Raw genomic sequence first — 26,926 nt, 5'->3', positions numbered from 1 at the left:
GTGCCAGCACCATTTGTTGAAAATGCTGTCTTTTTTCCACTGGATGGTTTTAGTTCCTTTTTCAAAGATCAAGTGACCATAGGCCCATGGGTTCATTTCTGGGTCTTTAAATCTATTCCATTGATCTACCTGTCACTGTACCAGTACCATGCAGATTTTATCACAATTGCTCTGTAGTATAATCTTGAGGTCAGGCATGGTGATTCCCCCAGAGGTTCTTTTATTGTTGAGAATAGTTTTTGTTATCCTAGGTTTTTGGTATTCCAGAAGAATTTGCAAATTGCCGTTTCTAACTCTGTGAAGAATTGAGTAGGAATTTTGATGGGGATTGCATTGAATCTGAAGATTGCTTTTGGCAGGATAGCCATTTTTACTATANTAATCCTACCAATCCATGAGCATTGGAGATCTTTCCATTTTCTGAGATCTTCTTTGATTTATTCCTTCAGAGACTTGAAGTTCGTATCATACAGATCTTTCACTTGCTTAGTTAGAGTCACACTAATGCATTTTATATTATTTGTGACTATTGTAAAAGATGTTGTTTCCCTAATTTCTTTCTCAGCCTTATTATCCTTTGTGTAGAGAAAGGCTATTGATCTGTTGGAGTTAGTTATATATCCAGCTACTTCACTGAATTTTTTTTATCAGGATTATCAGTTCTCAGATGGAATTTTTGGAGTCACTAATGTATATTATCATGTCATCTGCAAATAGTGATATTTGATTTCTTCCTTTCCTATTTATATTCCTTTGATCTCCTTTCATTGTTGAATGAGAGTTGGCAGCCTTGTCTAGTCCCTGATTTTAGTGGGATTGCTTCAAGTTTCTCTCCATTTAGTTTGATGTTGGCTACTGGTTTGCTGCATATTGCTTTTATTATGTTTCGGCATATGCCTTGAATTCCTCACCTATCCATTACTTTTATCATGAACAGGTGTTGAATTTTGTCAAATGCTTTCTCAGCATCTAATGAGATGATCATATGGATTTTTTTCTTTGAATTTGCTTATATAGTGGATTAAATTGATGGATTTCCATATATTGAACCATCCCTGCATCCCTGGGATGAAGTCTACTTGATCATGAAGGATGATCGTTTTGATGTGTTTTTGAATTTGGTTTGCGAGAATTTTATTGAGTATTTCTGCATCAACATTTATAAGGGAAATTGGTCTGAAGTTCTCCTTTGTTGGGTCTTTGTGTGGTTTAGGTATCAGAGTAATTGTGGCTTCATAGAATGAATTGGGTAGAGTACCTTCTGTGTCTATTTTGTGGAATAGTTTGAGGAGTATTGGAATTAGGTCTTCTTTGAAGGTCTGATAGTACTCTGCACTAAACCCATCTGGTCCTGGGCTTTTGTTTGTTTGTTTGTTTGTGAGTCCATTAATAACTGTCTCTATTTCCTTAGGGGACATAGGACTGTTCAGATTGTTAATCTGATCCTGATTTAATTTTGGCAACTGATATTTGTCTAGAAAGTTGTCCATTTTTTCCAGGTTTTCCAGTTTTGTTGAATATAGGCTTTTGTAGTAGGATCTAATGATTTTGGGGGGGTTTCCTCAGATTCTATTGTTATGTCCCCCTTTTCATATCTTTTTTTGTTAATTAGAATGCTGTCCCTGTGCCCTATAGTTAGTCTGGCTAAGGGTTTATCTATCTTGTTGATTTTCTCAAAGAACCAGGTCCTGGTTTGGTTGATTCTTTGTATAGTTCTTTTTGTTTGTACTTGGTTGATTTCAGCCCTGAGTTTGATTATTTCCTGCCATCTACTCCTCTTGGGTGAATTTGCTTCCTTTTGTTCTAGAGCTTTTAGGTGTGCTGTCAAGCTGCTATTGTATGCTCGTTCCAGATTCTTTTTAAAATACTCAGAGTTATGAGCTTTCCTCTTATGAATGCTTTCATTGTGTCCCATAAGTTTGGGTATGTTGTGGCTTCATTTTCATCAAACTCTAAAATGTCTTTAATTTCTTACTTTATTTCTTCCTTGACCAAGTTATCATTGAGTAGAGTGTTTTTCAGCTTCCATGTGTATGGAGGCTTTCTATTATTTATGTTATTATTGAAGATCACCTTAGTCCGTGGTTATATCATAGGATGCATGGGATTACTTCAACATTTTTGCATCTGTTGGGGCCTGTTTTGTGACCAATTATATGGTCAATTTTGGAGAAGGTGCCATGAGGTGCTGAGAAGAACGTATATCCTTTTGTATTAGGATAAAATGTTCAATAGATATCTGTTAAATCCCTTTGGTTCATAACTTCTGTTAGTTTCACTGTGTCGCTGTTTAGTTTCTGTTTCCATGATTTGTCCATTGATGAGAGTGGGGTGTTGAAGTCTCCTGCTATTATTGGGTGTGGTGCTGCCACAGACAAACCTAACTTGGGTCCTCTATCCATCGGCCCACCTGTAACCAAGTTTTGCCGATGGACTAAACTTGCCATAGTTCCTATTATAGTCTATTGTATAGTCCACCTTCCCCCTAGGCCAATGTAAATACTTGTGTATGGGTGTAACACAGCTATCTATAGTTGTAAGTATCTACTCTGGTTCCTCCTTAGATCACAAACTTCCTTCTTCCTAGAGAATGGTAAATTCCTGTGTAGGGCAGTGACTTAGCTATCCATGCCCAGGGTTGGATCAAGGACTGCCTAGAATCAAACAGCTATGTCAAAAAATCCAACCTTAGGAACACTTATAATAAAGTAATATTAAGAGAAAGCACACAGTTCCATTTACCAACTAAAGCAAGGACATTGGAGCATTCCTTATACAGGATGCCACGATTCCAGGAGACTAAGTTTCCATGAACTTTTTGCCTCGGGATATTGCCCAGGTTTTGGGGGCCTGTCACGCTTGTCACTACTGGAGTGGATGTTGCATGGTGCACTGTGTGCTTTGGATTTTACTATATTTCTTTAATGAATATGGATGCCCTTGCATTTGGAGCATAGATGTTCAGAATTGAGAGTTCATCTTGGTAGATTTTACCTTTGATGAGCAGGAAGTGTTCCTCCTTGTCTTTTTTGATAACTTTAGGTTGAAAATTGATTTTATTAGATATTTGAATGGCTATTCCAGCTTGTTTCTTCGGACCATTTGCTTGGAAAATTGTTTTCCAGCCTTTTACTCTGATGTAATGTCTGTCTTTGTCCCTGAGGTGGGTTTCCTGTATGCAGCAAAATGTTGGGTCCTGTTTACATAGCCAGTCTGTTATTCTATGTCTTTTTATTGGGGAATTGAGTTCATTGATATTAAGAGATATTACGGAAAAGTAATTGTTGCTTGCCATTATTTTTGTTGTTAGATTTGGGATTCTGTTCATGTGGCTATCTTCTTTTAGGTTTGTTGAAAGATTACTTTCTTGCTTTTTCTAGGGCGTAGTTTCCCTCCTTGTGTTGGAATTTTCCCTTTATTATCCTTTGAACAGCTGGATTTGTGGCAAGTTATTTTGTAAATTTGGTTTTGTCATGGAATACTTTGTTTTCTTCATCTATGGTAATTGAGAGTTTTGTTGGGTATAGTAGCCTGGGCTGGTATTTGTTTTCTCTTTGGATCCATTTGACATCTGTTCAGGATCTTCTTGCTCTCATAGTCTCTGGTAAGAAGTATGTTGTAAATCTAATAGGTTTGCCTTTATATGTAACTTGACCTTCTTCCCTTACTGCTTTTAATATTCTATCTTTGTTAAGTCCATTTGGTGTTTTCATCATTATGTGTCGGGAGGCATTTCTTTTCTGTTCCAGTCTATTTCAAGTTCTGTAGGCTTTTTGTACATTCATGAGCATCTCTTTCTTTAGGTTAGGAAAGTTTTCTTTTATAATTTTGTTGAAGATATTTACTTGCCCTTTAAGTTGAAAATCTTCCTTCTCATCTAAATCTAATATCCTTAGGTTTGGTCTTCTCATTGTGTCCTGGATTCCCTGGATGTTTTGAGTTAAGATTGTTTTCCATTTTGCATTTTCATTGATGGTTGTGTCAATGTTTTCTATGGAATCTTCTGCACCTGAGATTCTCTCTTCCATCTCTTGTATTCTGTTGGTGATGCGTGCATCTATGGCTCCTGATTTCTTTCATAGGTTTTCTATCTCCAGAGTTGTCTCCCTTTGTGATTTCTTTATTGTTTCATTTTCCATGTTTAGATCCTGGATGGTTTTGTTCAATTCCTTCACCTGTTTGATTGTGTTTTCCTGTAATTCTTTAAGGGATTTTTGTTTCCTCTTTAAGGGCTACTAACTCTTTATCTGTGTTCTCCTGTATTTCTTTAAGGGAGTTATGTCCTTCTTAAAATTCTCTACCAGCATCATGAGATACGATTTTAAGTCCAAATCTTGCTTTTCCAGTGTGTTGGGGTATCGAGGACTCACTTTGGTGGGAGTACTGGGTTCTGATGATGCCAAGTAGTCTTAGTTTCTGTTGGTAAGAGTCTTGTGTTTCCCTTTTACCATCTGGTAATCTCTGGTGTTAGATGTTCTTGCTGCTTCTTCCTGGAGCTTGTTCCTCCTGTGAGTCTGTAAGTCTGTGTCAGCACTCTTGGGAGACTAGCTCTCTCCCTGCAAGACCAGTACACAGAGGGTTGCATAACAGCCCCATCTCCCGGGTGCAGATGCAAGACTGTAGCACCTTGTCCCAGAAGCTCTTCTGTTTCTGTAACCTGTGCACTCCTGAGTTGACCTGCTTTAGAGAGTCACCTTAAAGAGTCATTCTTTATATTCACATTTAATGTATACATTTTAACATATATGTACTATATTTAAAATTATGAGTATAATTTAAAGTATAATACATTACGTACAGTTTAAAATAAAATTATATATCTATATCTATATCTATCTATCTATATATTAAAGTAAGGACAGCATATGTAATACATAGGTTAACATTAAATATTATGATTTTATATTCAAAATATAAGCATATATATGATATAATTTTATACTTATGTGTAATTCAGAAATAGAAATGTGGAACAAAACAAGGTAAATGACCTTGACCTGATTTGGCACAGAAGCCACAATTGGTCATTTGCTGTATCCATTTCGGGAGATCAGGTCCTTGACTGAGATGGTACATCTCAGGATCCAGATTAATCTCTGTACAGAGGAGAATTAAAACGTGAACTTACTGTGGTTACAGATAACTTGGAATTGGTGTTTGCTGCCATGTGGAGGCAATGCGGCAGGTTTGGCTGCTCTGCTGGTGGAGTGCTTCTGACTGCAAGTGCTCCCTAACATATTCTGCCCTTCCTTTACCCATTCCCTCCTCTCTTCCTAAATGGAGATCATAGATCTAAGGATATTCTCACCTCTTTCCTCTTCCCCAATTTACATCATGGCAACTAAAAACAGCTTCCAGCTTCCTTATTCCACTGTCTTCCTGGAGTTGGCTTTAGAGGAGCTCTCTTGCCTGCTTTACTTGATTGTAATTTACAAAATTTCATTTTAGCAAGAATCTTGTGAGTTAGCCAATAAGCAGAGTATTGCTCAGAGGGACAAGAAGCCTTGGGCACAACCGCCTGGGTAGGTAGGTCTCATCTAGTATGTTCTTAAACTAGCCATGAATAATGAGTCCATCTTGTTCCCTTGATCACATAGATATTAGAGATTAAAAATATTTTGTTGGCATGATTTTATTAATTATAAGGTTAGCCAGGATAAGTTGCTTTGCAAGAGATATTTATAAAGATCAAAATTTCCCTCAAATGCAACCTAGAAGCTTTTAAAGACAATATTTTATTGCAGATAAATTAATAAAATTTATAGTACATTAGTTTTGTACATATAGATGCCCAGTTTAGGTCACAGAGAATTATTTTAGATATACTTTGTTATTCCTCATAGTTTTATTGATTGATTCTATGATTTATTTTCATTTCCGTATGGAATCTTGGGGTGGCAGGTATGAACGTCTATACTGTTTTCAATCATTATTGTCTCGCTGAGTTTTCTTGTGTGCCATTAGAAGGAACAGAGAGGACAGACCTTTACATCCTAGCTGTGGAACTAACACATATTTTCAGGCATAACTACACACGTATGGACAGAGCTTGGTGTTAATTTCAGGAGAAAAGTAGAAACCCCACCTCAGTAAAGGGACTTTGGAAAGGCACACAAAATAAGTAAGATTGTTGTGACTGTCTTAACCCACATACATCTGGGGCAGGTTTTAATTTACCATGTAGTAAAGGGTAAATTCATTTTTATTTATGATGGTCAACCATTGTATTCTTCCTATTTCATAACCACAAGTAGCAGATAATAATAAGAAAAGCAGGCCAGCAAGTTTCAGTTCAATCTGGTTGCAGTTGGTGCTGGCATGAGTTTTTGATTAGCTACTGTCTGACGTGTCAGGAGGGAAGGATTTATGCCTGTGAGAAAGTCCAGCAGTTTGAGCATTTCAAAGTCCTGATCATTACACCACTTTCAGTGTTAGTAGGCATTCGTAAACGTTGTTTCTAGGTTGCTGTCACTTTCATGCCCTACAGCAAAGGTCAATGGTTAGTTTACTTTTGCTTGGACCCTCTCAATAAGTGTTTTCTTGCCCTGAAGTTCTTAGCTCCACTCCCATTGCTTCTCGCAGAAAGCCTCCCCCAGCGAAACGTCTTCCTCTGCATGCTAGCACATTACCTTCCTCTAATATAAACCACGATCTGCAGTTGCTAGGCTCATCTCTCTTCTGTAGAGCACTAGCTCAGCGATGGCAAATATAACCTTGTATTTGTTCATGACTGTACCATTTCCTCTCACTTTGTTAGAGCACTGCAGTGGGCAACTGATGTTTAATTTCATCTGGAATAAATTGTGGTAAAGTTACCCTCCTTCTTTTACATATTCACATGTAAGTACATGATACTGCAGAATCCCTCTTTCTGATCAGTACTGATGAGATTGGGCATTGAAAATAAGAAGCATGCAATGATTGTGTGTGTGTGTGCATATGCAATTTATGAAGTGTTCTGCCTCATATAACATAGCCTTTTGGGGAGCAACTCTCATAAGGTCACTTCTCAGATTATACAACCAAGGGAACAATTATATATATATATATATATATATATATATATATATATATATATATATACACATACATACACACACACACGCACACACACACACAATTTCCTAGACTATCAGGCAACCACAGTCACCAATGTCTTTAAGTCTTTGATATATTTTCTCATCACCCTAGAGAAAGCTGGGGTAGCAGCAATAGGCTTCTCCAGGGAAGAGCACAATAATGGTTACCCAACACCAGATGGTTAGTAATGAAGACATGCATACAAGTAACATTAGACAGACTGAGGAGGTTATATTCTATAATATATATTTGTGTGTGTGTGTGTGTGTGTGTGTGTGTGTGTGTGTGTCTGTGCATCTGCATCTGTGTGTGTGTGTGTGTGTGTGTGTGTGCCTGCAATGACAATTAATGAAAAAAGATCATGACTTTGAGAGAGAGCACGAGGAGTGTATAGAAGGGCTGAGGGAGGATGGGAAAGGATAAATGATATAACCTCAAAAATAAAAGAAAAACACATTAAAAATAACTATTACCCAAAAAACCTGCTCTAGATTGATTGCATATGTAGTCTCAATACTTCCTATTAAAATTATTTAAGACAACTATACTATATATATGTGTGTATATATATGTATAAAATAGATAAACATAATGTTTAGTATATATCTATTTTCAACAATGCCTGCAGTGAAACACATTTCTCTATAAATTACCTCTCTATTGCTGTGTAAGAAGTCATGACCAAAGAGGCTTAAAGCAGCATCTTCAATAGAGTCACAGTTTACATGGGTGTCAAGTTCAATTGGATATTTTTTTGAGAGTCTCATTAGGTAGAAAAGAAGTCATTTACCAGGGAAGCTCTTATCTGGAGATGCTAGAAGGAGTCCATTGCCTGGCTTATTACAGTTTGTTGTCAGAATTCAGTCTTTGTAGGTTAGGAAGGAGGCTGATATTTCCTCCCTGACTATCAGCAAAAGCTGCTTATCATGCTGGAAACATGGATGCTGTGTTGCGTAGCTCTCATCCTTCTCAAGCCATTGGTGATTTATATAGTATACATAATTTTAAGTCTAATTTTTCTCATAATTTCTGGCTGTCGTTCCCCCCTTTCCACCAGCTCTTTCTCCTTCTCCTTCTCCTTCTCTCCCTCTCCTCCCCCCTCCTCTCTCTCTCTCCCTCCCTCCCTCTCCCCCCTCTCTCTCTTCTTTATGACTAATGTCATATTTGATGTTTGTGCTCAGTAACATCTCTGGTAAGTCATTCAGTATGCCACAATATAGTCATGGTGACCCACCACAGAAGAGGGATGATATCTCAACACACATCTGCCCCCTGTCATACTCCCACTTGAAGGGAGAAGCATAAATTTACAAATCACAAGGAATTGGCAGAATTGATGTCAGCAAGCCTGCAGCCGACTGAACTCTGGGGCTTTGTCCTTACACAACATTCATTTCAGGGCTTGATTTCTATGGATGGGCTTTATGGAAAGCAGCCATATCGCTGTACAGCCAGTCTGTGTGGGTCTCAAATACTGCTATAAAAAGTGCCACCTCAGAGGGCTCAAGCACAAGTTCTCACCCCCTTGTCCCATAAAACAGCAAGTCCAGATGGTCAAGCAGTGCGTAAATGATGTTTCGTTATGCTCTACATAATTTTTGATTTGTGCTTGTGTTTGTTAGTGTAATCTGCCCTATTTTATCACCTGCCTCGATGCTGCCTTCTCCCCTCTGTCTCGTAAACCCACTGAAGAAGTTTGGTTAACTAGTATCATGTCCAAATGCCCATGGACATTACAGTTTTTATACTTGCTTGCCTTTTCCCCAGTTAATTGTGTTAAATGTCTTTGAGTCTCATAATAAGACATCAGGGGAATGGCAAAAGATGCAAAATCAACTGAGAAAAAGCCACGAAGGCATCGTGCATGACTCATGCTTGTCATCCAAGGACTTGGGCACCTGAGTCAGGAGGCTTGTTCTTGGTTTAAGCTTCTTAGTGAGTTACAGGCCAGTGTGGCTACAGAATGAGACCCTGTCTTAACACACACACACACACACACACACACACACACACACACACACACACACACACACACGAGATAACAAAGATAAAGAAGAAAGAGAAAAGGGAAATTACATCCAGGACAATACAATACCCACGGATGATTAACTAGAGATCACAAACATATACACGAACAGATTTAGTGTCCCCACAAAGGAGAAGCTGATACAAGGGTCATTCCACTGATTTTAAATAGGATAAAGATGACGTGCATCTCTTGGACGTCTAGAATATAGCACTTTGATAGAACCATTGCCTTCTTAGTTGACAGCTTCTTTGTCTCCATGCTGAATACCCAGGGCGTCACCTTCTCTCCTGACATTCACCAGGCCAGAGTTCAACCCAGAGAGTCCACTGACAGACTGTAATCACTTTCTGTGTGTTTCGAATGGTGTGGATTATGGGCTAAACAGCTTAAAGCTCGTTTACTTGGCAACTCACTAGGGGCAAGCCAATAGCCATCACTGGGCTGCAGCATTCATGCTTATAAACATACATAGTTCAAAAATTCCAAAAATGATACAAGTATCATTCATGATGTGCTTGAGTTGGGCTTGACTACTAAGAATTCATTTCCTGGATCTTGTAAACAGAGGAAAATGTAATTCCATGTGTGTGCACTTGTGTCCACGTTCAAGCAAAGCCTAGTGGAAAGTCTGTAGGACCGGCTGTGGGGAAGCTCTAGGGAGATTTTTTTTTCTTTGGAAATAAAAGGCTTTTGTATTCTCAAAGACATCTTCCTTTATTCTTTGAGCCAGAAGTATACTCATCTCAAATGCTACTTAAAAAAAACAACTTTATCCTTGGTAGCATTTTAAATGAGGCACAGATATTTCTGCTGTCCAGCACAGATTATTAAAATAACACATGAATGTCAAACATGATAGTGCAGAGTAGTTAGTGTGGACAAACACTCTCTTCCAAAACATCGGGTTTGCCTTTTTCTCTGTTGTAGATTATGAGAACTGCTTGTGTTGTCATTTTGATGGGTTATGCCTGAAATGGATGGCTCAGTTTTGACAAGTCAGAGCCTTCACATAACATTTTAAAGCGTTAAAGGAAATGAAATGAACAGTAAAATTATAAATTGGGCCTAAGCTATAACTTCTCTCCCCGGAAGAGAGGCTATTAAGGGTAACATGCACATAGGGAAAAAAATTTTTTTTCCTGGCAATAAAATTAGGACAATAACAACCAACAGAGAATGAATCTATTTGCATTCCCATTTGGTGTCCCAAAGAATTCAAAAGAACCCTCCACCAGGCAGGCACGGATACTGCTCTATATTTGCAGTGTTGCCACAGTGCAAGGGAAACAGCTGTTTATGTTTTCATTTTGGTTTTATTTCCTGTTTCCATTGCTGTTCTGTCAGCGCGGGGGCTTCATAAAGCTGTAGGGTTCTGTTAGGGGGAACCATGGAGGCCATGTGCTTTGGGAGCTGATGTGTTGGTTTTCCAGCTTGATAGCCGTTCCTTATTGTAGCTGGAGGGAGGAGCAGGACTCTGTGTGTGACAGGGAGTGACAGGCCACCAGTACCATGCCCAGAACTGTGCCGTCCCTGTCTCTGAGCTTCCTTTTATGGGGTAAATATTATGTCACTGGTTTTGTTTCTTTTGTTCAAACTATCTGAGACTTGTAAGACGGCTGCTGGGAAGCATTGTTGTAAAGCTGCCTCCTGGAGATGGCTTTATGCCTTGGCTATAAAGTAAGCTTTCATAAAATTTGATCGGAAAGCATCTTTCTGTGTTGCCGTCCTGTTTGCTACTGATGAACTAACAAAGCTCCCCGAGCTACTTTTACTGAGGGCGTGTTTGACTTGGGTACTTGGACATAGCCTTCATCTTAGCACCCACTGTTCTCTCTCTGAACTGTTTCCCCACCAGCCTCTTGTAGGAAAGAGTAACACAGTTCATGTACCTCTCCTCCCTGTACTTGGAAACCCACCAAGCCTTTTGGGTGTCTTCCTTGGACATTTGAAATGACAACAACCAAGTATCATTTAACAGGTCTCCCTTTGACTCCAGACCTAGCTGCTGAGACGTGCTTCATATGAGACAGTCCTCAATATCTATCAGGTGGCTTGGAGATTATTTCACTCTGGCAAATCTAATCTCATTTCAATTCTTCCATGTTACAAATTCTTGTTCTAACATTTTCATTCTTTAAAAAAAAAAAAAATCCACAACCTTCCCAATAAGCATGTGGGTCCAGATGCCTATGCTCGGGCCCAGGCTTCCTTGCACTGTCACTCCCTGTCTCTCACACACAAAATCATGCTCCACTCTTACTTCAAGATACATCTCACAGACCCTCTCTTGACCTCACATGGCCACAGCTTTGATCTCTTGCATGCTGGCACTGGTGATATCTGGATGAGCCACTGCAAACCTGATGTCCTACAGTTCAGCCACATAGTGGTTATGTTATATACTAATCCAATGATGTATGACCAAGTGTCTATGTCCGTTACAACATCGTTCCTTTCCTTCCCCCTTCTCTCCTTCCCTTTCTTTACTTTCCTTCCCTCTTTTCCTACCTTCCGTCCTTTCCTCCTCTCTCCTCTCTCTTCCTTCCTCTCCCTCTCTTCCTTTCTCTTTCCCTCCCTTCCTTTTTCCCTCCCTCCCTCTCTCCCTCCCTTCCTCCTTCCCTTTCTTTTACCTTCCTTCTTTCCCTCTCTTCCTACCTTCTGTCCTTTCTTCCTCTCTCTTTCTCTCTCTTCCTTCCTCTCTTACTCTCTGCCCTCCCTCCTTCCCTTCCTTCTTCCTTCCTTCCCTCTCTCTCTTCTTATCTTCCTTTCTTACTCTCTCCTACTCCCCCCTCCTTACTTTTCTTCTTCTCTTCCCTCAAACAGTTTTGTATTGATGCTTTAAACTCTTCTATAAAACAAGTCATGAAACATTTTATTCCCTTCAGTTTTCCTTGGCAGTTGGCATGTTTGATTAACTTCTATAAAAAAGGAGCAGAAATGTTTTCAAAGGATAGCATGAGTCTTAGTAATCTTTCATTTGGTCTGGAAACAGATTGCTTGGTGTCTTAGCTATGGTTACTATTTCTGGGATGTAACATCATGACCAAAAGAAACTCCTAGAGGAAAGGGTTTCTTTGGCTTACATATCCCGAATCACAGTCCACGGAGGGAAACCAAGGCAGGAGCTCAAAGCCAGGCAGGAACCTGAAGGTGGGAACTGATGTAGAGGCCATGGAAGAGGTCTGTTAATGGCTTGCTCATCCTGTGTTCTCATTGAACCCAGGTTCACCAGTCTATGGGTAGCACCACTCACACTGGACTGGGGCCTCCTCCATCAATCACTAATTAAGAAGATGCCCTACAGGTTTGCCTACATTCTGATCTTATGGAGGCATTTGTTTAGCTGAGGTTCCTTGCTCTCTGATAACTCTAGCTTATGTCAAGGTGACACAAAACCATCCAGGGCACTTACTGTTCAAAAGGCAACCTAACAACAGAGGCATTTCTCTTTAAAATTAAGAAACTAAGTCAAGAGTAATTAGTGACCCCAACATGCTGTTTCCTTGTGTATCCACGCCACGAGCAGTGCTGACGCTCAAACGCTATCTATGGCCAGGAAACACACTTTCATTTTTCCTCTTGTCGCTTGCTTGATAAGCTTTCAGTTGGTCACAGTCCTGAGTGAATGAAGGGCTAGGCTGGGGAAACCTGATTCGTACCAAGTCTTTCACCCCTTTATAAGTTTTATGTTGTCTGGAAGCTGTGAAATCACTTCTCCCAAAGCAAGACAAGCACTTGAGTGGTTCCTAACTGTTCCAGAAGGCTCTTTTGCTGTTTGTGCATGCAGTGTTCCGTTCCCGTGCATGCTCCGGCCGAGTCATTTGGAGCTTGAATGAGGGCTGTTAGTGCAAGGAGATTTTTCTGTAGGCAGAGTACCATTCTCCAATATCGATCCGTTGTGTGGATGCTGAGGGCAAGTGTCATTGTTTGCTGGCAGTATACTGTCCACAAACTTCAATTTAATATAAAAATTTATTGAACCAAAATCAAATGAGATATGAATCTTGCAGACTTTTTTTTTTTTTCCCCCAATTCTAAACAGTCAGCCTCGGAACAATAAAACTGTTCTTCTGTACGGAAGAGGTTATTAATGTGAGACTTTGCTCTTGGGTGTACTTTCCCTTTTAAAAACACTTTGCTAAGTTGTAGTTGTCTGAATATTTGTTCAGATGCTAACAAAAGTAAAAGTGGTTATTTATTACCACCACATATAAGTCACTAATAAACCAATACTCAGATGTGCCGTTTGCTTATGTACTTCTAATATTGTGGTGTGTGTCGTGAGGGGTGGGGAAACCGGAGCGATGGCTCAGAAGCTGAGAGCACTTGCTGCTCTGGCAGAGGACCCACATTTGGTTCCCTACACCCAGGTCAGGTGCTCATAGCCATCGTTAACTTAAATTTTGCTGGATCTGATGCCATCTTCTGGCCTCTTCCGGTACTGCATTCATATACGCTTGTACATAATTAAAACTAATTTTTTTCAATTATAGTATGATTTTTAAAAGAAAATGTAAAATCTGGGAAATATTTAACAATGGCTATTTTTTTCTAGTTTTGCTAGACAACATTTATTTATTTGTGTGCCCATGAGACATGTATCCCAGGAGCTTATGGAGCTGTGGAGTAGGTATGGCCTTGTTGGAAGAAGTGTGTCACTGTGGGCCAGAGAACAACTTAGAGTCAGTTTTCTCATTACACAATCTAAGCCCCAGGATTTATTTATTTGTTTATTTATTGATTTATTTTTAATGTATATGAGTGCTCGATCTACATGTACACCTGTGTGCCAAAAGAGGGAATCCGATTCCATTACAGATAGTTGTGAGTCACCACGTGGTTGCTGGGAATTGAACTCAGGGCCTCTAGAAGAACAACCAGTGTTCTTAACCGCTGAGCCATCTCTCCAGCCTTGTTAGACCATATAACTGTGGAAAATATTGGTAATTGAGTTCTCCACATAATTTTTTTTTTAATCAAGAATTATCTTTTCCCCATCAAACATTTGATCAAAGCCGTCGTAATCACACATTTCTGGTTAGAATATATTTCTCAGAAGTATCGTTTCTGGAATCAGGACTCAGTGGCTAGTTGTGCAGATTCATATAGAGGTTCTGGGTCTGACTCCTTTCTTCTGCACAATGTCCCATTCAGAGTGCAAAGTCAATACCGGAAAGTTCTGAGAAGTTAGGGGTTGTGGACAATGTGGTGTAATTACTATTGTTAGTGTGGAGTGCAGATTCTCCCTATTCTAGGTTGTTTATCACTGTAGGAAGCTGGAAAGAGTTACTCAAGTACTAAAAGAATTTCTGGCTCACTTCCCACTTGCCATGGAATGTTGGCCCTTTCAACACCATGATTCAATAATCACAGATCAAATAGATTTGGCAGGAAAATCTGACTGTCTTAGTTAGGGTCTTATTGCTGTGAAAGCCATGATAACCAAGGCAAGTCTTCTAAGGACAACATTTAACTAGGCCTGGCTTACAGGTTCAGAGGTTCAGTCCAGTATCATCAAGGTGGGAGCATGGCAGCATCCAGGCAGGCATGGTGTAGCAGGAGCTGAGAGTTCTACAGTTTCATCTGAAGGCAAACAGAAGACTAACTTCCAGGAACCTAGGATGAGGATCTTAAAGCCCACGCCCACAGTGACACACTTCTTCCAACAAGGCCACACCTATTCCAACAAGGCCATAACCCCTAATAGTGCCACTCCCTGGGCCAAGCATATTCAAACTAGCACACTGGCCATGCACAGATTTGTTTTTCTTTGTCATTATTTCTTGACCATTAGTGTATTCATTTCTATAACATTTATACTGAATTTGGTACTCTGAGTAATTTAGAGACATTTTAAAATATGAGCAAGTACTCTCCCATCATATAAAAGAAACTTGAGTATCACTATTAGTAGGGTTTTGTATCAAGATATCAAGATATCTTGATATCAAGATATCAAGATATCAAGATATTTGTATCTTGATATAAGTCTGCAGGAACAGGAACATGTAGGAACCCATACCAGGTTTTCCTTGTTTGGTTCTTATAGTAACAGTTTTATAAAAATGATAAGGTAATGGTGGAGACACAAAAGAGAGCTTTAGGAGGAGAGGCCTTATAAGAAATTTTCAGACAAATCTCTTTTTATTTTGATTTCTAAATTACCAACAATAATGGAGAGATTAATGTTAAACTTCAGTGTGGAGGTCAAAGTGCAGGAACATAGGATACAGGAGATGTTTGGAAATTCAGACATGGAGGCAATGATCAAAAGCCATCCCAATAGAGGGTCTGCGGGGTCTGTGTGAGGAACGGAGAGAGGCCATGGAGAGAACAGCCCTGTATTCACTAGTTAACCATTACCATGTAACCTCCACATGCACTCAACTACACTCATTTTCAGAAATGACAGGTTCTCCTCCCCTGGAGAGTGAGCATGGATAACCAGGAGTTGTAAAAGAACTCATTCAAGTACAAGGGCTGTTTATTGTTTTAGAGCCACAGGTTGTCTGAGAAGTAAACTTCTGGTCTGTGTTTTTATTATAGATGAACTATTAAAATACCGCATTGAATTCCTATCACAGGCAACTGATGTTCAGCATCACTGTTTAAGGATCGCAGGGTTTTCACTGTCTACTATACTCAGTCAGAGTCTGCAGGTTGTTTGTGAAGGTCACAGGCAACCTGGCACCATGCTTCTACAACTATATCTCTTGACTTCCACCAGTGTCTCTTCAGAGAGCGGCATCACTCGAGGAGTCTCACGGTGAAGTGGTTTCACGAACTAACCTCTTCGCTTCTATGCAAAGTTTGTTCCCTCATACAGCCACTTGACTCCAAAGCATCCTCTCTTTTGGAAACCTGTATTTGATATCACTTATTATTCTTGTGCCACGGTAAAGTTGCTTCTCCCTCTGCCCATGAAATTTTATTGCATGCTCATTCAGATGTAATTTTTATATTGTATACAGTTTATTGTTCTCTTCATAACAAATTTAATCCACTGTGGTAGTGATTATACCTGAGAAGAGGGAGGAAAATGGTAGAAGACCAGATGTGGCACAGAGTTGGGAGGCAGGTCTTTGCTCTGAGATGCTTGGGGACATGCCTAGGCAGTAGTAGCACATGAGGAATGTGGTCCATGGGCCTGCATTTCTGCAGTGTTTGGGATCTGGCGTCACCTGATTTCTGTACAGAACAGAACCGATAGAATAACTCACTATTACAAAGGAGAGTTACCAGCTTGGCTTTTACACTTAGGAGCAGGGAGTTCAATGGACCCTGCACACTGAGAGGTAGCCATGGTCAGACCACATGCCTCTGAAGTGCTGATCTAGTAATGAAGGTCTGGAGCGTTCCTTTTGAGTCCATGTTGGAAAACTGAAGAAGCCTCATCCAGAGTCATGGAAGGATGACAGCAGCAATGGCAACAGTAGAGTAAATGTGTTCACCAGCAGGGGCAGAAGGCAAGCAGGCAAAAAGCAGCTTTCCCTCAGAGCCACCCCAGAGATGTATGCTAGTCTAACTTCCCCACTTCTCCTTACAGGAAACAACCACCCAGACCCTCCGTAGGCATTTTTCTTAACTGGTTGCAGGTTAATCAAATTGATAACCAAGAGTGAACTGCACAGATCTCTAAGAAAGAGGATCCCAAGTTAAGATTGAAATTATGTGTGTAGGCCTGCATATCTTTATAGAGATGACATATAAAAAAACATTGAACATCTTAACTGGTCATTTGTTGTTATCTTGTGGCAAACTGTAAGATTTAACATCCTTGAAGCCGGACACCTCTAAAGGAAAGAGGCATATTTAATGCATTTTGTTGGACAACACCAAGTGACCTCATTGTGTCACTTGGTTGCAGTGCCATTGGGGTGTATGTGGCTTCTCATGGTGAAGGTACACACAAGAAGGAGAGAGCACCTGGTGAGAGAGTAATATGGGTTGGCATTTTCATAACAACTCGTTCTGATGGGAACTGGATGAGACTCCTGTAGAGTTCCACTAACGCCTTCCAAGGGCAGCTGGAAGACTGCCAATTACTGAAAAACTGCCACTATGAGGTGCAAGACAACTAAAGATACAACTCTCTCAGCTGTGATTAAGTGAAGCTGGAGTAAGGGATGCATAGACGCCAGATGTCATCAGCAAAACAAATACTTGCTTGTCTGAAGATCTGTTTTCTCAGTTGGTAAGTGGGAGGCACCAGCCACCTATTTGGATGATGAAGCTGAACTGAGATGCAGCCCACCCCATTCATCATCTGGAGCCTCTTTCAAGCTATAGTGGACATTGATGTAATTACAAGAAAAACTATAGGACTTTCAATGAATGAGCTACTTATTACCTGGCCCTTGGTAGAAAATTAATTTGTACAGTAGTGATAACGTGCCCACCGTTGTTATCTCCTACTTTTCTGCTGTAAATACACTGCTGGGGTGGACATAGTCTTACTCAGGTGCTTTCCCCACCTTCACACTATTTCAGTCCTCACTCATGGCTAACATCTGCCCATGTCTCAAGGTAGGGTTAAAATAACACTTTGCTATAAAGACCTGCAATGTAGAGAACGAATAGCTCGTGCTTCACATTCCACTGCCCTTAATATTTCCAAGTTCCCTGCTCCTGTCTGGTCTGTGCTTACTTGTCCTACGCAAATTTTAATCCATTTCTCTGCCTATTCCAGGTCATCTGTCACTCGTGGGTGGCCGTGCCTGGAGCATACACAGACATAACACAGAGATAACATAACAGGCTCTTGTTACCAGCGAACTGGAAAGCCATGGTCCTTAGCAAAAAGACTACAGTCAGAACACTTTTCCAGACAAAGAATGCAAGTTGGCCTGAGGAAAAGTTAATCAAGCTTTACCGAAATGAAAGCAAGGCAGTTAAGAACAGACCTCACAAAGGTCATTGTGGGCTGAGTGGGAAAACGTGGCTGACTCTCGAGTCTTTGCTGCATATGCTTTCCATCGTGGGCTCAGGGGTCTTAGGCTTTAGGGACAAACATCAGCCATAGGTATAAACCAGCCTTTCTGTTTAATAAATGAACCACTGCTGGAGGGGGAAGGCTAAGGCCAGTGTCACAGGGAACATGGGGTCAAGACTTCATGGAAGCATTGTACTAGCCACACAGTCTAGTATCCTGTTTTATACCCTGGTAAATGTTAGGTTTATTTTCTTTTAAGAATGATATAATATACACTGTAGAGAGTAAACGAGATGGCAAGATGACTTAGTAGGTAAGAGTCCTTGCTGCCAAGTCTCATGGCCTAAGTTTGATCCTTTATCCCCAAGTGGTGAAAGGAGGGCAGGAACTCTCACAATTGGTTCTTTGACTTCCACACGTGTACCATGGCATGTGCATGATCATACACTCACAGACACACATAATACACACACACACACACACACACACACACACTAAATGTAAAAATTAAGAGTAATACATTGCACATAATTTATAGCAAATATTTGAATATTAGGAAACATCTGAAATATGTAAAATATTTCGATAATTGATTGTGATAAATTATATCAGTGAAGCACCAAACCTTGATATTTTCATTGGTGAGGTCTACTAGTGTGTATCATTTTTGACAGCAAGACTATCTATATTTAAGATATTTTGATTCTGAATATTTTAATGAAATGGAGTTTAATGGGAGTGTTTAACCTTCATATGTTCCCCTGTTTTGGTTTAGAAGAAATAAAATTTTGTTATATAGGAAATTCACAAATGGTGTTCTCATTAAAAGTTATTTTAAAGGGCACACCTAAGACATCTATGTGAAGCCTGTAGATGTGGCTGTTGTTGTAAATTTGACTATCTGTTGGTGGTTATGTGAGTCTTTGTATTTGATTGAGATGGCCCTGAAACCTGTCAGATCTGGGACACTGTGTGAAATAATGGCTTTGTTCTTTTATTCCGACAAAGCTGGTTTTTAGTCCTGAAAGTCATGGGATTTCTGTGACACCAGATCAGATTTTTCAAATGATGCTCTCAGAAGGGCTAAATCTGATGCGTGTTTTAAGGAACGTATAGCCTACTGTACTGGCTAATTTTGTGTCAACTTGACACAGGCTGGAGTTATCACAGAGAAAGGAGCTTTAGTTGGGGAAATGCCTCCATGAGATCCAGCTGTAAGGCATTTTCTCAATTAGTGATCAAGTGGGGAGGGCCTCTTGTGGGTGGTGCCATCTCTGGGATGGTAGTCTTGGTTCTATAAGAGAGCAGGATGAGCAAGCCAGTGGAAGCAAGCCAGTAAAGAACATCCCTCCATGGCCTCTGCATCAGCTCCTGTTTTCTGACCTGCTTGAGTTCCAGTCCTGACTTCCTTTGGTGATAAACAGCAGTGTGGAAAATGTAAGCTGAATAAACCCTTTCCTCCCCAACTTGCTTCTTGGTCATGATGTTGTGCAGGAATAGAAACCCTGACTAAGACACCTACCTTATGAAAAGCAGATGTTGCATAAGCTCCAGGCCTTTCTCTATCTGCTTCTGGCTTACTTGCTTGTGTTTTGATAACCATCCTTCACCTCTGTTGTGTTGCAGGAGGTGTTCTGGATGGATGGCAGCTGGAAGCCCATCGCCATAGCCAGCTCACCTTCAACACTGAAACACTTACCTGGGCATTAAGTAATGAAAATTTTGGTAAGGAAAAAAAAAAAGCAGACAAAAATAGCATATGGCTTTTCTTATAAGGTCACCTTAATCTGAGTTCTACTTTATAATAAGTAGCATGATTATTCTCTAAACATCCCTGGCTGTGACAGATGTCTGTTTCTCCAAGGTTTATCTTGATTTTAAAAATAAGTAGCATGGGCTTTGGAAAACAAGACTAACAGTATGCCTGTATTCTTTGTGCCATTGTTAATGTGTTACTACACGTCACTTCGTCTCTTTTGTTCTCTAAATGGCTATTCACTTTGTACACCGTGTCTCGGAGGGCAAGGTCTGGTGTTAGGAATCTTTTCAGCAGAGTCTACAGGGAGTACAGACTCCTGGTGTTTGAGGTGTGGACTGACGCTGCTCTCTGCAACTATAAAAGCTTTGACAGCACTGACGGGTCAGGTCAGAGAATTAAAACTGGGTCTATCTCAGACAAATAAGGTCCTAAATAACCGAATAAAGTTGTCATGTAGGAGCTGTTAGAATGGAAAAGGATACACTTCTTTTTGAGACAGGATTTCATCACTATGTAGCCTTGGGTGACCTGGAACTCACTATAAAAACCAGGATAGTCCTGAGCTTACAGAATTCCTTGCTTCTGTCTCTCTCATCCTAGGTCTGAGGACATCAATCTTAACCCTGGCCCAAATACCTTTATTGGTTTAAATTTTATCCAGTTTTTCTCCATGTGATAATATGTATTTTAATTTCCATATATTTGTATGAAATTAATGTAAAATTAGTGTGCTTGCTATTGTGTTACATTACTAATCTATACTGTACATAATGTGTAGTCTATTAATAAAGAGAGAAGGGTAAGAGGAAAAGGATAATGATAGAAAAAGCTCAATAGTCCCAAGGGTATACATGCCAGTCACTAAGAATGTCAGTTTATCATTGACCTTCAATTGGAGAAATAGCTACTGGAGATATTGTGCATACACAGCTGAATATTAGGATAAAACAAAACAGAAGATCCACTGAAATTTCACTGTTTCCATAGAGTATTGATTGTGAAATGATACCTTTATAATTTTGGGCCTAAAATACAATAAAATTCAGTCTTCCATAGTTTTTAACTAGAGATATTTTACCATACTGTCTACATTTATGTTTTTCAGAAACCATATATGAGGAATACATCCATCTCGTGCTACTTGTGTTTCCTTCTAAACAGTCACTTTTTAACCGAGGCTGGCATTCATGTCTTCATTTTGGGGTAATTTCATCTTTGGTCATAGCTATTATCACGTTAGTGGCCACGATCATTCGCCCCTGAATATCTTGATGTTGAAACTGTATTATGCTCAGTTTCCTTGTATATGGGTCTTCACTCTTCAGCGTAGGATATCAGGTGACTGTGGAGCTGCTTAGGGGGACTTGTGAATCCTTAATTGAGGATTTCAGCACCTTGGCAGTATTCCATATGAGTATTCTATCCCCTAAAGCAATTGAGCTTTTTGCTATAACTATTCCGTATACTGATATCATGTATGTAAGTTGTCCTCACTAGACAGATTGTCATTGGCTGACATGGTTTGTTCCTGATCTTTTTTAGAATAACTGTTTTTCCTGGGGCTTTAAGAATCACTCCACAGTCACGTGATCAATGTGTCTTTTATTCGGGATATTAAATGTGAGTTTTAATCAAAGTGAATAAACTTGTAATCCCCCATATTGTATTTAGCAAAATCTTCAGTGATTATGAAATCATCCTAGTATGAGATCACTGTGGGCATCGTGAAAAAGGGATATTTACTTTCACAGTTGTTAAGAGAAAGTGTGAAGAGTTCAAAATTTTACTTAGTAGCCCTAAAAGTTTCATGAAGCCTATTAGACAACTAATAATCAATTCAGAAACATTCATTAAGCTATGGCACAGATCAGGTGCTATCCCAATATCATCGTGATAAACAGATTATGTAATAATCTGGAGCAGGCCATCGCAGGAAGATCACCTGCTAATTACTAGCTGGACCCATTATGGCTCCTGACATCTGTGGTTACTTATAAACTATCCATTTAGCCTTTCTCTGATCACTAAGTTGGACAGTCTTCCTAAAATTAGCTTAGACTATCAAAATTGTACTGTATTTTTGGTATTTCCATTCACACACCAGGCTGTCAGATGTACAGAGACAGAATAAGACATTTTCCTAGTGAGAAGAAAATTGATCTTGACTCTTCCATTGCTTATCTACTCAGTCAGACAATGACACCCTCCTCCAAAGACCTTGGTTTTGTGTCTTCTTACAGCTGTGTCAGTGTAGTTCTCCCTAAAACAGAGGCCAACTGGATAGATGTAAGATATGACCTGGAGAAAATTGAAAGCCTTATTCAAGTGAGTACACATTTTTTAAAAATATATACTATATATTGTTTGTATTAAAATTTTATTCTCAATAATTTCATATATATATGTATATATATATTAAAATATGATTGTATCTTCTTCCCATTTTACTCCTTTTAAGACCTCTCTTCTATTTCCCCACTGCGTCCACCCCAACTTCGTATCTTTTATTTCTTGCTTTTTTGAGAATCCACTAATTCCAATTAATGTTAACAGTATGTACATGGTCATGTTGCTATCCACTGAAACAGAAAAATAAGAGTGGGACACCAACAAAAGAGAAGAATAAATTTTCTTTTAGTAGTTATCACATGCCAACAGGTTGTTATCGGGGGCAGGGCCAAGAGAGCACATCCTCTCTTAAGCTGTCATTTTGGCAGACAAGATCTGTGCAGATAAGAGTACTGTGAGTTCATGCATTTTACAGCCACATTGGATCCAGAGGAGAGTATTCCATTGTACTTCTTCTTACCCTCTGGTTTTTAACTTTTTTCTGCATCCTTTTCATCAATATCCCCGGAGTCTTGGCAGGACTAGGAGTGGGGTTCATAAAAATGTCTTATTTAGTGCTGAACAGTCAATCTCTTTTTCATAGCACTTTGACCAATCATACCCCAGCACTGATTGCTTACTACTGGGGAAAAAAAAGAAATTCCTCTGACCAAGGGTGATGAATACCAGGTCTACCAACACAACCATAAATACTGAGAAGGTAATTTGACAGCAAAGCCATTGAGAAAATATCAATATTGAGAAAATATTCAATAGAACAGTTCTCCAATCCAATCTAAAAGTGGTTAGTTATCCAGAAGAGCCCTGCCACTAGCTACATCCCACATGGTAGGTTGATATTGTAGCTACATCCCACATGGTAGGTTGAGATTGTAACACATAGGGCCATGTCCTGGGTCAGGTCATTGATATCATTGTTTTTCCAGAAAGAAAACATATAATGGCTATGAAGTATGCATGCCTTATGTTTTTTTTTTCTACAAATTACTATGAAGTACCATTTGAAATAATAATATTTGTGAGGAAATATATGAACATTGCAAAGCCTTCTAAAACATTGTTTTAAAATTCTAATTACTGTTAAGATTTATACCTTTATCAGAGCTAAGAACTATGTGTAGACAGGTCCTGGACTCTAGTGTAGAACCTATTATCATTCCTTTGCTAAAAGCATAGCATAAAAGTGACTCCAAATGACATCATTGTACCCATAGATTAGTACATTTTCCAAAACTCATCACAGAAGCTTCTTTTTGCTCTAGATGGTGATTAACACAGAGACCACAACCAGTCAAGGTGCAGAGGATATGAGCCTGCAGAGTGCTCAGCCCTAAATGGGACTTCTGTATCACATGCCCTCTTTCCAAGACTCAGCTATCTGTGTATGAGAGGTATTGGAAAAATTGTTAGAGCCTGGGCAGTAGATGACTCCAAGGAAAGTGATTAACACAGCAGGGCAGCTGCACATATGAACACATACACATTTGTCAGTACACCCCGGACTCACACAATCTCAAGTCAAATAAAATCCCAACATGAAATGTGGAAAATAACATAAAATTCACTCCCAACTGAAGAAGTACTGGCAATTAGTAGTTGTTGAAAGAAAGGAAGTAAGTTTTCTTTAAGTGTGTTGTCCCTGGTTAGGTTACCTAGCAACTGTGGATGGCCACACATCTAATAAGAGTATACGGTCAGCACAGATCATACTTAATTAAGAAAGAAGAAATGAAGAGGGCACAAAGTTTGGTGGGTAGGGAAAGCATATGGTCATTGAAGGATTTGGAAGGAGAGTAAATATCAAAACTGGTGTACAAAAATGTCAAGGAACTACTAATGGAATAAAAAAATAAATTCAATTTCCAACTCACAAATCAGAAACTTATTTATATGGAAAATGGGTTACAGGAAGGGGACCCAATGTGACATTAGCCCTAGAATGAGGTATTTATTTCTGGGCATTGTAGATCATCTGATCCTGCCTAGAGATGCTAGAAGACCTAGTAGTAGGTTCGGCTCAATCTAATCAAGAAAGACTAGGAATTTCATCCTAAATGACAACCGTGAGAGGTATATTTTGTCCCCATGAATCATGTAACCAGGTCTGAAGATGTGACTTATTGCAGTGATTGAGAATTACAGTGGAAGTTTCGAAGAGGTTCTGAAACTAAGATGCCATTAGAATCACAGCACACAACAATAAGTCAGGCTGAACACAAAACATCTCAATAGGTGATTGGATGCATATTAAAATAGAATAGTTAAGCAGGACAAGAGTCTCCTAGCATAATAGCCATCATATCCAGGCACAAGGAAAAATCATTAATCATACCAAGAAGAGGAAAGTCACAATCAAAAGCAGGATTAGTCTTATATTAGTATTAGATAAGCCAACATGATGGAAAAAGGAGCTGCAAATGGCAAGAGCAACATTAATGACAAAAGAAAATTCATGAAGAAGAAACATTGATTTTTAATATATGTGCATAAAGCAACAGAATCTCCAAATTCATGACACAAAAATTTAACAGCTCAAAGGAGAAACAGTCAAATTTATGATTACAGTGTGGATTTCTCCTGCCCCATAACTAACTAAACTATTAAGTAAAAATGTCCCCAAAACATAGGAACCTGGACAAAGACAATTAATGGGATTTGACTTTATGCATAAAGCATTCTACCCAATGGCATCAAAACAAACTTAAAAACTCACATGGAAAAGTCACCAAGACTAAATGTCTCCTGAGCCATAAAGTAAGGTGCATTGAACTCACCAGAACTTTGATTGTGCAGAAAGTACGTTTAGAACACAATGGAATCAATCTGGAGATAAAAAGATACAACAGGAAAGTCCCCCAAATTTGCAAATTAAACAATATATTTCTAAGTAACTCATGGGTCAAAGACTAATCCCCAAATATATGCAGACAACCTCACAGACACGAATAAAATGAGATCCTGTCTGTTACAATGTGACCTGCTAACGGTGAGGAAACTTTCCAAATTCAAGGTGTGAATTAGAAAAGAGAAAAAGCACTAAGCATCAAGCCAGCACCTGGAGTTCTGTCTCACCAAATTAGAAGAATCACAAAGTGAATTCAATATGAGTAGAAGGAAGGAAAGAGTAGATCTGGGAGCAGGCATTAATGAAACTGAAATCAGGAAGGCAGGGGGCAAATCAATGAAACGTAAAGATACTAATAGAAAAAAAAATCAATAAAATTTGTAAACATCTAACAATAAGAGAGATGGTACCAGGCACCATGGATGGAATTGGTGGCGATTGGCACAGGATCTGTGGGGATAACGTTTGTCACTGCTTCCCTCAGTGTCGTATAACTGTACCAATGATTAACAGGAAATGGGAACATTCTTCAAAGACCATGAACTCCCCAAAATGTAACAATGATGAGATTGGTGGTTCAGGTGTTACTATAACCAGCACTGTTCAGATCACCATGGAGAGCCTCCTAGAACACTCAGGAGCAGCTAGCCTTGCTCCAGCATCCTGAAACCTATGTCCAGCATTGCTCATGATGTATACAGCTTTTCTTAGCACACAGGAAGAAGCAAGTCCCTCTAATTCAATTTAGGAGACTAATCTTACCTTGATGTGAAAACTTGATAAAGATACATTTAAAAAAATGAACCAAAGATAAGCAATTCTTATGTACTTAGTATAAAATTCCTCAGTACAATATTAACCTATCCGATCTACCAGTGTATTATAAAAGGAATTCTATATTATCACTGTATAGAATTTAGAATTTATTCTAGGTATGCAAATCTTTTGATTATTTCAAGACTTATCAGCCAACTCAGGCTGACATATCATATCAATTGATTTAGAAAAGACATGATAAGTTCAGTAACTCTTACACAGGATGGGCTTCCCTTCTAATGACTGACCATGCCCCATTGTGTGATTGTCTTTTGATAGAGGATCTTTAAAGAGCCATTTAAGTGAAAACAGGGCCATTAGGATGATTGTAATCCAATATGGCCAGTTTCCTTAGAAGGACAGGAAACCATGCTCCAAGGAGGGTACCCACAGGAGGAAGACCTGAAGAGACAGAAGATAGGATAGAAGTCGATAAGGCAAAGTGAGAAGTCTTGGGAGACCATTCCTAACATCGTCCTCTGAGACCGATTGTGTTCAGAATTCTAGAAATGCACATGTCTTTACTTAAGCTATCCAACACACATGAAATTGTTATAGCAGCCTCAGCAGACCACTGTAGAGCTGCTTCAAGACAACATTTCTCAGCAGAGTAGAAACAAAGGGCAACCTCTTCAACTTAATAAAAAATATTACTAGAATACTTAAACTTTTGCCAGTGAGGGAAAGACAGTTTCCCCCTGGGATTAAAACAAATCTCTCACCACTTTTATTTGCCAAGCTATTCCTTTTGGTGTATCCATCCAGTAGATCAAGAGATATATGTGGCCAAGACATGAAAGGAAACACATACCCCGAAAGCCGGCCATGCAGTGAAAGAACCCCGTCTAAAAATGCTTCATGTTGGACGGGTTCAACTATTTGTCCTTGGAGAGATGATAAACTTACAGAAAAAAAAAGACAGATGGTTGTTTGGGGTTAAGAAAAAGGAGGGGTGAGTAGGAAGGGTGTGGTGTTCTTTGACACAGTTCCACTGCAATGTGTGCCATTAGAATGCTGGGTACCTGCCGTGTTTTATATATATATATATATATATATATATATATATATATATATATATATATATATAACATTATATATATATATGTGTGTGTGTGT

General features: G+C 39.3%; 1 protein-coding gene across 6 annotated transcripts in view; it reads left to right on the top strand.

Moving 5' to 3' along the window:
* The window catches only part of Il15 (interleukin 15), a 67,214-nt gene that overhangs the window by 34,522 nt on the left and 5,766 nt on the right, over positions 1-26,926 (top strand). For all 6 annotated transcript variants that reach the window (XM_021220641.1, XM_021220643.2, XM_029532331.1 and 3 more), the window contains 3 exons: positions 19,668-19,766; positions 20,906-21,003; positions 22,041-22,125. In XM_021220641.1, coding sequence (XP_021076300.1) covers positions 19,755-19,766; positions 20,906-21,003; positions 22,041-22,125 — 195 coding nt within the window. In that variant the 5' untranslated portion in view covers positions 19,668-19,754. The remainder of the gene's footprint in view (positions 1-19,667; positions 19,767-20,905; positions 21,004-22,040; positions 22,126-26,926) is intronic.

Source organism: Mus pahari, chromosome 20, assembly GCF_900095145.1.
Source record: "Mus pahari chromosome 20, PAHARI_EIJ_v1.1, whole genome shotgun sequence".
Lineage (NCBI taxonomy): Eukaryota > Metazoa > Chordata > Mammalia > Rodentia > Muridae > Mus > Mus pahari.
Note: the sequence above shows the minus strand (reverse complement) of the source record. Positions and strands in the feature narration are given on the sequence as shown.